The sequence below is a fragment of the Alosa sapidissima genome, chromosome 6 (assembly GCF_018492685.1).
Source record: "Alosa sapidissima isolate fAloSap1 chromosome 6, fAloSap1.pri, whole genome shotgun sequence".
NCBI classification, from domain to species: domain Eukaryota; kingdom Metazoa; phylum Chordata; class Actinopteri; order Clupeiformes; family Clupeidae; genus Alosa; species Alosa sapidissima.
In genome coordinates, this window is record NC_055962.1 from 25,561,375 (window position 1) to 25,573,254 (window position 11,880).

The following is an 11,880-nucleotide window of genomic DNA, read 5'->3' on the forward strand; positions in this document are numbered from 1 at the left end:
TAGTCAGAGCGATATTGTCAACGTTAGCGAGTATTTGCATTAGATTATCGTCTAATGGCATCAAAAAAGTTTACCTGAAATGAAGTGTTGGGTCTTCTATTCGCGGACCCTGATTCTGAAGGGGAATATCTGCCTTCAGGAAATGACGGTGATTCGTTTAGTGAGGCTTCAGATGCGTCCCTGCCTTCATGCGACTGGGTATGTTAGACGAGGTCGAAGTGCTCATAGGAGAGTTAGGGGGAAACGTAGTGGCAGTGTGGGGAGTCGCAATGAGAATGACAGTAGGCCTAGTCCGAGCTGCGCAAATTCTCTCCACTCGACGCGCGCGAGGCAGATCTGGCCATGCTGCTCGCATGGTGGAGGTGGTGACACGCTCTCTCCCTCTCCCTCTCCCCCACACACACACACACACACATTAGGTCATGCATAGTCTATCACAAGATGATGGGAATGCCGGCCCTGTATGGATAGGGATAGGGAGTCATTATCTCTACAACAAAAGGCCTGCTACATAAAAAAAAAAAAAAAAAATGTCAGCCATTTATTAGTAATGATTTACACTGTTGATTTGCTATCTATTTCCCTGATCATTTAGGACATACACTATGTGTTCCTTTTTGTGTGTTCATGTCCTTGTGATGTGTGTGTCTTTGTCAGCTAAGAAAAAAAAACATCAACAAAAACAACAAAAAGAAAAAAAATACTAACATTGTCTCTTGAATTGTCTCGTCATCTCACTCCTGATCTGTGCCTTGCCGTGGCAAATGAGCTTTTGAACTAAACAGGTCTTGTCTACTTGTGTTTGTGTGTCATCTGAATAATCTATATGTGCCCCATACATGGAATCAGAGTGCCTACTGTATGTAGTAAATGGAAAATCTCTACAGCAAAAGGCCAGTCTACTGCTACATGCATTTGGTTTGTTTCGGCCATTTATTAGTAATGATTTACACAGTTTGTTCACTGCTTACTATTTACCTGAGCATTCAGTATTGTGCAATATAGCATACAGAAGGTGAGGGACATTTTGGGGGGAAAGAAGTGGTGCATTTTATCATTCAAACATGCGACTTTTCATGAAAATTCTATAATCCAAGATGGCCGCCACCATATGACGTCATAATATGCAAATTAGATATGAACATTTAATCTCTACATAAACTTTGGGTCATCCTTAATATTTCTCTAATTTACAGAAAGTCTCTATCTCTTATCACTTTTAAGATATAGCCTTTTGAAATGAAGATGTCAAAATTGATCGTTTCGGAAAAAAACCTCTGGCGCCTAAAGGGTTAATCTAAAGTGAGTTGGAAAAACAATGGATGCTTCCTACAAGGACTGTAGTTTACCGCAGAGAACGTCTAATAAGGATAGGACGATTTTCACATGAAATGTAATTCCCATTTCTTCTTGAAGCCGAAATAAATCTGAGAATGTTTATCGGACATGCTTGTTTTTTACTGCAGGTACGTTAATCTTATAATGTCAATAGCTATAGGACCTAGGTACAATAATGTTACCGTTAGCATTGGTTGAGTGATGGAGGCCAATTTGATTGCATTTGTAGAAAACTACGCGGTTATACCAAGCAAATTGATAGCAGCACTAATTGTATCTTTCGACTGTCATCTCATTTGCTTATGACAATAACCTAGGCTACTAACAGGAGCTAAGTGAGTTAGCCACAACACGTTCGCTACGTGATGGTTTTTTAATGGAAAATATATAGGCTACCTGAAAGATAACCTGTCTATGATGCATCCTAAACACCGGGCTGGGACATTTCTGCTCAAAGTCTCAAAAAGCATCTGAGTCAAAATTCATTCCCAAACACCCATATACAGTAGGCTACTTCAATCCTCTATTTTCAAAGGTGATTCAAGTAAGGAAGAGCATGGCCCAAAGTAAAGTAACTAGGACTGAAACTATATAAATTCATCAAAGTGAATAATTTGTGTCAACTCGCCGCAATGTAGATTTATTAACGCACCCGTGATGATCTACATCTCCATTTAAACCAAATGTTTTAGAGCGCACGTTGAGAGATGTATCCAGGGCAGGGCTGTACCTACATTTGTTGAACGTGCTACAAAAATCATTCTTTGCGATGGATGATTTAGTACCAACGTTACACCGGTCCGATACAGTTTTGCCTATGGCTACCGTGAGACTGAGATGCTTTTTGTTTGTTCGAAGTGCGTGTTTAGGGTGTGAGAGGGGAGTCGATGTGCTTTGATTCCAGCTTGGTAGTTGTAGTCTATGCGATTAAAAAACACGTGTGTGTGAAGTATCCAAACAATCATAACGTTTTCATTATGGCTGCTTTAGCCACAGACCTTGAGCTACTGTACAGTGGGTTGGGTTCCATTTAGAAGTGTCCACTTCATTTGCGCTTTCCGTGATTAACACCGCTGCGTGAAATGTATTACTACTGATATGCAAAACTATTAACTTTTCGCCAAGAGGTGGCAGCTTAAGTCCGCTTGATACTGTAAGCCATTGGTTCCCAAAGGAGATTTTATTTGGGTCGCCAGCATAGCCTAGTGACCATTTATGTTGTGTAATAGGCCTAGCATAGGGCCTACCTTATATAGTTTAACAGTCACGGTTATGTCATAACTCCTCTATGCATTTTTGCATTTAGAATAGCTCTGAAACCGGGGGGCGAACACGTCGCAGGGGGGGCAATCGCAAAATTAAACAATATTTCTATCGGGTGTCTACCATGGACTATAGGCTGGGTGAACTCAGCCTGATCTGCCGGCAATTTCTTTTTCGATATCTTAAAAGATTGAGCTTGGTCTGGCGAAAGCCGGACTAACCATGGACCTCATAGTTGGAAAATGCAAGGGAACATGAATCTGCCTATTATTTGCACGAACAATAACGGACGGTAGCTCTTCAACTTGGCCCGTTAAAATGTGTATGAACAGTCTAGCAACGCATTTCATGAAGGCCCTTTTGTGCATTGACAATAAAGCTGAATGTCATATGAACTAGATGACTGTTTCTTCTTCTACATATGCATAAGTTTAGTCACAAAAATCCATGACCTCTCTTCTTGATAGCTGTTGAAAAAACTGCATGGAACTGACAGGGATTGTTTTGTTTAATAATAAATACATTATTCTGCTACCTTCTGCTTTTCCCAAATACAATGTAGCCTACGGGTGTACCCTTCATCAGTCCAGTTGCAATGGATGGACTGTGATGAACTGCCCTACTTGTGATTGTTGAGATTTTAAAAGTTTTATAACAATACTACACATTTTTTGGCAAGTGCTACAAATCTATTCACCTTTGCAGCTCCAGTAGGCGACTTTGTGTGGCCTGCACACACACATTCCAAACAAACATACACAAAAGTTTCAAGAGTGGGGGATGGAGTGGAAGATGGACAAATACATTAATGTGATTTATTTTCGCGGAATGGATGTACAGGACTGAGCGGCGGTTATATTTTGTACCGCTATGCGGTACATCTAGTTTATTTACATATAGTAGAAACAAAGACTTCCACTTGGATTGTGTTAAACACTTGGCCTCTATTATTGTGCTCATATCAGCAATATGGCAGTAGAATTTTAAACTTCCAGTTCTGGCTAAATCAAGACAAATCTTCAGCAAAACCACTCATGACCAGCAGCTTGAACAAATGATCTGACAACTTAAATTCCAAATACACTTTTTAATACACGCATTAAATGACACATTGGAATAAAGACGGAGTTGGAAAATAAAAGGTTTGGAGTAGGGCATCTACTGTTTTAGGGTGCAGTTGAAAAAGGTACTGATAGTACCTGTAATAAGTGGTTCATTGTTTTTGAAGTTGGGGAGCTGTAGAAGGTGCTTCTGTAGTTGGAGCAGTAGTAGTTGGAGCAGTAGTAGTTTGAGGGATTCTTCACCGACCTTAAGGATGCCTCCAGCAGCCTTTAGACCCATGACCCCAGTGGCCTCTAGACCGACGATGCATCCACTGTTGATTCTGTGGAGGAAGCTCAGCCGCTGTGGTAGGCGCTTCTGTAGTTTGAGGGGGAATATTCACAGGCATTACAGGGTAGTAGCCTCCAAAGAAGGGATTCATCCACTGTTGATTCTGTGGAGGAGGCTCAGCCGCTGTGGTAGGCGCTTCTGTAGTTTGAGGGGGAATATTCACAGGCATTACAGGGTAGTAGCCTCCAAAGAGGGGATTCATCCACTGTTGATTCTGTGGAGGAGGCTCAGCCGCTGTGGTAGGCGCTTCTGTAGTTTGAGGGGGAATATTCACAGGCATTACAGGGTAGTAGCCTCCAAAGAGGGGATTCATCCACTGTTGATTCTGTGGAGGAGGCTCAGCCGCTGTGGTAGGCGCTTCTGTAGTTTGAGGGGGAATATTCACAGGCATTACAGGGTAGTAGCCTCCAAAGAGGGGATTCATCCACTGTTGATTCTGTGGAGGAGGCTCAGCCGCTGTGGTAGGTGCTTCTGTAGTTTGAGGGGGAATATTCACAGGCATTACAGGGTAGTAGCCTCCAAAGAGGGGATTCATCCACTGTTGATTCTGTGGAGGAAGCTCAGCAGCTGTAGAAGGTGCTTCGGTAGTTGGAGCTGGAGTAGTGGATACAACTAGAGAGGCTTGGTCTGAGCTTGATGCAGGGCAGGAGAGGGTTACTGGATTGCCGTGCCACAACATCTGCAGCAAGTGGCTATTGCCCTGGAGGAAGATATAAAATAATGCAGTCATACAACTAGCTCAAAACTGAAACATGTCCCACATGAATTTAAATGCTACATAATTGCTTGGGGGTCCTTTCGCCCGACTACAGGAACACTTCACATAGGAGTGGCCATACCGGTTGTATATGTAAGGCTCTTGAACCGCCTTACATATACAACCAGTATGGCCACTCCTATGCTCACATATCGGTTTGCAAGGGACCAAATGGTATTCAAATTGTATGTAATTGTTACTATGTTCACGATTAGCCTCCATTCCTCTGGTGAGTTGATGGGACGTCACCCAGGAAAGCTTAACTGTAAATTCAAGCTACTGAAATCAATTCATGAAATGTACGCCAACAGAAAAGCCTGAAGAGGATAACAGACCAATACTAAAACAGGACACATCAAGAGACTGTTAAATGAGCTTGCTCCATGCAGACAATGCTAAAACTTCCTGCTATAGCAATGGAAACTTTATTCAACAATACCTTCTGTTAAAATAGATATCATAAACAAGCAAACTAAGGATTATTTTAACAGGCCTGCTTTCACAAATTTGTCACGTTCAAGTGGCTGAAAGACATTTCTTTATTCTATTTAAACTTTGCATTCTCTTGGTTTTGTTGTTGATTCACTATGAAATTTAATGCCAGAATTAAGGCATTAATAAGGTGTGAAAATATGGAGTTTTGTTTTGTAGTGATTGATGGCATCTCTATGGGCTAATGTTACTCCTACTCTGACAAAAATTAAAATAAAAAAAAATAAAATAAAAAATCCTCTGATGTGACAGGAAAACCATAGCCTACCTGTTTTATAACATCACAACCATCAAAAGTGGCGAGAAGCACGAGGCCCACCGCAGTCCTTTTCACAGAGTAGCCACACTCTCGACGTAGCTGGTGTAGTGAGAGAGGTGTGCCACCTGTTGAATAGAAAAAAAGAAAAGAATGTCTGGTCTCAAGCTATTGATGCAAACACTGCAAGTGAAAGGGCTGCAAGGAATCGGCTGAATTAGGCCACTAATGTCGACAGAGTTATTGTGTACACTGTAAAACAAAAACAAGTTATCCAATACTTTTCTTACCGCTGTCTAACTGGAGTGAAGAACATCCAGGGCCTTGTGCAGAGAACTTCATGAGGTCATTAGTACATAATAACTTTGGTCGCATACGATCCCAGGCCCTAAAGTCATGAGTGCCGCTTTGTCCACCCACCAGGCCTGGATCGTCGGCTTGAACGTTAACGGAGCCATCGTCTGTAGTGTTTTCTCCAACATATCGTCTCTCATAGTCCAGATTTCGACCCAGTGAAATATTCCCTGTGCCGAAAGTAATTGTCCCAGTTTGAATATTCTCAGACCTTGCCTCATGATGTGTCTCATCTTTTTGCACTATTTCAAGGCTTACACCACATGTTTGGCCAATGTAAAGCCATAAGAGACACAAAAATAAAACACCCTGGTTTGGTTTAAGCCTCATAGCTATAAAAGTGGTAGCCTACAAGCAGGGCGCTGTACTAGCCTTGCTCTCACAACTCTTTCAGTACCCTATATATAGGCCTACTCAATTAACACTAATTGAAATGAGACCAGCGACCAAGCGTCTGATCAGGCTGTAATTGACGATGCAGCTGAACACCTAAATAGTCTAGGCCTATAGGGCTCTGGGCCTACTCTTTAATTTCATTAACAGTTGAACAGATACAGCTGGCCTAATGGTTTTAGGAAGGCTACATCAATTACGCTGGACAAGTGGACAAGCTGTCTCAGTAAATTTTTTGTTAAGGAGCATATGCTAAATTTTGATATGGTTTGATCAGGCTGTGTAACTGTGAATGGGTATAGGCGCCTTATATGGCCTCTCAATGGTCAATCCGGGCTTACTTCATGCAGAGTTGTTTGTGTGTGAGTGCATGTATGTGTGCATGTTCTTGTGCATCTGTGTGTGTGCACGTACTTGTGTGCCAGTATGTGTGTCTGTGTGAATATCTGTGTGTGTGTTTAGGCATCTGTATGTGTGAGTGTGTGTGTCTAGATGTAACAAGTCTGCATACTAGAAGCTAAGAAGTCCTATTCATTTCAAAGAGTTTGAGTAGGAGGCTACTGATCTTAAAATCTTACTGGATCTAACATGAAATACATGAAACGACCAACAGAGGGCTCTTTACATCCATTTGCAACTGACAACAGAATTTCTAAAAAGCAGGCTAAGTATTAGGGCTGTCAATGTTGTTGAAAACATGTAATTGATTTAATTATATACTCTGTGATTAATTAATCTAATATATTTTTTGCTGTGAAAGTATTTTAAATATTTACATTCAAATGAATCATTGAATAATCAGCATTAGTGACACTAAAGTTCAAAAGCTCTTTTATTATTATTTTCACTGTTCAAATAATGGCCATAATAATCTATGACAGGGGTCTCAAACTCAAATGAGCTGGGGGCCACTTCGGCCAACGTCATCTGATTGGAGGGCCACGTCAGTCTTAAAGAATAATACAAAAAAGAACGGCTATTTCTGAAAATGCAATGTTTTTTTTTTAAATACTACACAAAACTGCAAAGAGAAAGTGCAAATCTTTTTATCTCTTTTTAGACACCTGTGCTAACAACCTTAGCTTATAAATAAAATAATGATAAGATATTAATACAAATGATAAAAAACAATAAGCATAAAAACAGGTATGTGTGTGTTTCACTCCAAATAAAAAAAATTCTTCTCATATCTTATTTAAACCTGAATCTTTGAGTATAAAAAAAAGTTTATGAATGGGGTAAATTTATCTAATTTGCCACTGGATGGCAAGCACCTCAAATTATGCACCTTTCAGTAAATACTGGATGCTGAACATATTTGAGCAGGTTTACAGGTTTTGTCATATTACCCATATACTGTATCAAATTAACAGGAAAACAGTAGGCCTAAGATGTAAACCAACAATAGTAAACTATTACTAGCCTATAACCACAAACTGTTATTATAGGCCTACAATAAAGTAGCCTGGTCAAATCGGTTCCTATCGTGGGTGACTTTGTTCTTCAGAGCCCTATTTTTACTACCCCTGCTGTCTGTACCACGTCCATCACGGACACTATCATCACGATTACCACTGCCACCTCCGGCTATGTTGGGCAGAGGGTCGAAATAAGCATGGTAGGGCCTATGCTTAGTGGACACTGTCGTATACACGCAAAGACTCCTCTCCATTCACAGACGCACCGTGACTATCACTGTCAATAGACGATCGATCATAATCTCCAAAAGGCAGATATTCTCCTTCAGAATCAGAATCTAGGTGAATAACATAGCCTACCCAAGACTTCATCACACGTGAACGTTTTTTCAACATTTGGTGTAGGTCTATTTCTGCTTCAATTTGTGCAAAACTATGGCCTGCATCGCTTCCGCGTCATTACAAACAAATGCACGTCTTCATGTTTCACGCGTGTAATACAAGTAGGCCTATTTCCTGAAAACCTTGTGCAGCAAATTTGGGCTTGAATCGAAGCTCTGGATGTCTAGCAACTGGTGGAGAAGAGTACAAATGGGATTTGTCACCGTACTTGGATCTATCGTCTATTTTAATCAGTGTTGTTGTGTTGTATAAAATTATCACTATGGTTTGTAGACATCATGATGAGAGAACGAGTTTGAAACTGTAAAGCATGTATTCATATAACCTCAATCATAATCAAGTAATACACTGAAGTTATTCCTAGCTAACATACTTTTATAACATTTTAAATATCAAGTTTAACTATTACTAATAACATAACGAAGCCATCCTACCAGAATGTGCACTCTGTATCCCGATGTCTCTTTTTGCTGCCCTGTGTGAGAGTTCTACCTTTGTTCGGAAGTGCGATCGTGCGATATTGAATTTTTGCACGGAACTCTGCCGGACTTTTGCGCCTTCTTTTTGGCTTCAACATTTATAATGGTGTATTTTTGTTACGTTGTAGGCAAGATGTTTGGACTTAATTTCTGGCCCGAGTCTGAATATCTGCCACGACAGTTGTTTGTCGCAATTAAAAATACCCTCAAGGGCCGAATTACGTTATTATTTTGACATTAGGCCGCGGGCTGGAATTGGGCCGGGCACGGGCCGGATTTGGCCCGGGGGCCAGAGTTTGAGACCCCTGATCTATGATATGACCTAATATGTACCTATAATTCAAATTCATTCAATGCTTCGGGAAGAAGTTTTTTTCACATACAAGGCATTTCAGGCCACAGATATAACCTAGGGGACACGATAAAAATCAATGTCAACACTATTTCTTTGCATTGATGTGTGACTTCAGAGTTGACGAACTCCGGTGATATGCAAATTCCTTGCTGCAGACTTTGCAGAGGACTTTATTTTAATCAATACTTTATTGTTGTCAACACCATCAGGCCGTTTTTTAAAAGTAAATGTTCCAAATCAGTGATCTAGGCAGCACATTCTTCTCTCTCCTTCGTTTTACAGTCTAGTGGTTACTGACTAGAACGGCTCGGGGTCCATTTTTTTTCTCAAATTAATTAATCAAAATTAATCAGTTATTTTGACAGCCCTACTAAGTATACTAGTAAAAGAACAATGCCACTTTTTGCCATAAAGTAACACAGAGGGGCATGACGCAAAGACACAGGCGCATCTGGTTGTATCTAATTTATCCTGTAGAAAACAAATAGCATTATTTTTGCTGTGTGCAAAGTCAACACTATTCATGTCTTCATGGTGTATTTCAGAGAACACTGGAAAACCTACAGTACATATTCAGGTATGGCTAATTACATATGTGATGTTTTACAGTGTGGCTATATTTCACATTGTGGTGAGGCTTGCAGCGGCCTGTTCTTTATCAAGGGCCCAGCACGCAAAGGCAGAGTGAGCTATTTTTAAGTATTTTGTCAGACCTCTCCCAATGCAACTACATTAAGCACATGGATCGGTTTAACAAATATATTGATAATGTGAACTCGGAACCACTGACATCCAACCGATAATACCACAGAGGTATATCCCTGAGAGGGCTGAGGGATTGGTGATTAGCGATAGTGGTTGGTACACGTCACCCATGCTTACTTAAGGCCAAAGGACATCCAGCAGGCTTAATGCATTCTGTGGGGATTATGTTTAAACTCTGTAGAGTATCCCTTAACCCCCAAACTGACCTAAGACACTCAAAGGCTCCTAGTTCCATGTACATTTTAATTTAAACTAGGTCAATTTGTTTATTATTATGACCGCTGATTGTCAATTTTTTTTTTGTTTTGTTTTGTTCCCCCCCCCACACCCACACCGTCCTTCATCTACTTCCTGAATTTTTGGTCAACGATACCCGGGACACCGAAACACCGGGGCACATGACAGTGTTTCCCCTACAGTGTATTTAACAGCGGCGCAGCGCCGCTGCAACATAATATCAGAGATTCACTTAACACACTGTAAAAGCACAACGGCCAACGTCATCTCGAAATTGTTTTCTGAAAGTCTTGAGTAAGTTAAGTGCATCAAATCCGCACTTAGCCTCTCATTATTCAGGACATATATGCGGCATGATGTGTCAGGTGATTACAAGCCCAAAGACAAGTCTGCAGCCCATATGGATAGCCTACGTTCTGAACACGGTTACATTGTTTAGCTATCCGACTGATGGGGTCTTGCTCCGCCACAGTGTAGCCTATGGTGTCATCGTTCACTTGTAGGTTACACAATAAATAGCCTACTTATAGACCTGGTGACAATAAAAAATGATATTAGTTATATTTCATCACGAAGCTGTTTGTATGCCGTGAATTCGCTTGTAGCCTATGCCATATGTTAAGCTTGAGCAATTCCTCTGATCCAAAGCCTGCTTTGACACATTGACACTAATGTGAAACATGCATCCTCCTCTCCTAGCCTACATCAAATAAAAGAAACCAATTCATGATTACCGAAATGAATTTAACATGGGGGGAACAAAGTTTGTTGCGATTTAGCCTACTGTTGTGATGCGGCTCTTTCTGCTGATTGGATTTACGTCCGGTGTCGTCAACTCTGAGAACTCTTGCTCCGGCTGACAATTTTATCCAGAGAGCTGATTTCCCAAAGATGAGCCTCCATCAACATTCAACGACAAATTATTAAAACGTAAGTAATGCAATAGAGTAAACCAATGTGCTACAAGGTGTATGGTCTTAACGTTAGTTGTAGCCTAGACTTGTAACGTTAGCGTAGGGCTACATGTAATGTTTGCATGGGAAAGCTAGGCGAACACAGTCTATGCCTGTTTAAACTTTCTGATAGTTAAAGGAAATATGAGCATATGTTGGCATATACGTATAGCCTAAATTCTGTCCACTTAGCTATAATAGGCTATCACAAACAGACCTTTTCTACGTTTGCGGCATTAGACATAGGAGCCTACATTCTCTTATCAGAAAGACGTGTTCTCATAACTTCAGCGTTCTCTTGACGGTGAGACGAACGGTCGCACTTCAATCAAGTAGCCTAGGTCCTTTTCGAGTTAATTGTGAGTGAGTTGTATGGTAACTGTGGGAGTGATGTAGAAGAAAAGTGAGTATTTACTTTTTTATACGTGTGTTTGTTGTTTTGGGACTGAGAAATAGACTACAAGGAGAGCATCTGGCTACGTGCATGCGTGTCAGCATTAATGGCCCCCCAACAATTCAATTCAATTACCAAAGAGCCTTAGAGATGTTCTTTGAAAAGCCCAGACAAATTAAGTGCTCGCAGATTGGGTGTGGCCTTTGCCATTAAGACAAATTTAAATAAATTGTAAATAATCTTTTTCTGGGTTGTGCCATTTCATTTTTATGAATTGTGCCATAAATTGTGCCTGGGTTGTGCCATCATTTTTAACCAATAATGTAAAAGAAAGCTGAAAATGTCCACAAAAGAAATAAATAAATAAATTAACCCCCCCCCCCCCCAGTAATAGCACCGCTGCTGGAAAAATTTCTAGGGGAAACACTGCATGAAATTTGGTGGGTATGTAGCCCCACTAGACTTTTACGGAAAAATTTCGTTTGGTCCCCGGGGGCCACTCCCCCTCCGCGCTGGGTCCCCCGAAACCCCAAAAATGCAGTTTTTCCTAAATAACTACCTGAACCGTGGCACCGAGGATGAAGAAATTTTTATGGTATGTTGGTCTCAAGGGCCCAAACAACCTAGCCCAT

At 40.9% G+C, this 11,880-nt stretch overlaps 1 protein-coding gene across 1 annotated transcript; it reads right to left on the reverse strand.

Annotated features, from left to right (window-relative positions):
* Positions 1–3,875: 3,875 nt before the first annotated feature.
* Positions 3,876–6,191, reverse strand: LOC121712266 (leucine-rich repeat extensin-like protein 2). The gene is made up of 3 exons (XM_042096406.1): positions 5,789–6,191; positions 5,511–5,626; positions 3,876–4,693 (listed from the first exon to the last, which is right to left on the reverse strand). Exons 1-3 carry the CDS (start codon positions 6,180–6,182, stop codon positions 3,911–3,913), a joined length of 1,293 nt encoding a protein of 430 aa, XP_041952340.1. The 5' UTR covers positions 6,183–6,191; the 3' UTR covers positions 3,876–3,910.
* Positions 6,192–11,880: the final 5,689 nt, after the last annotated feature.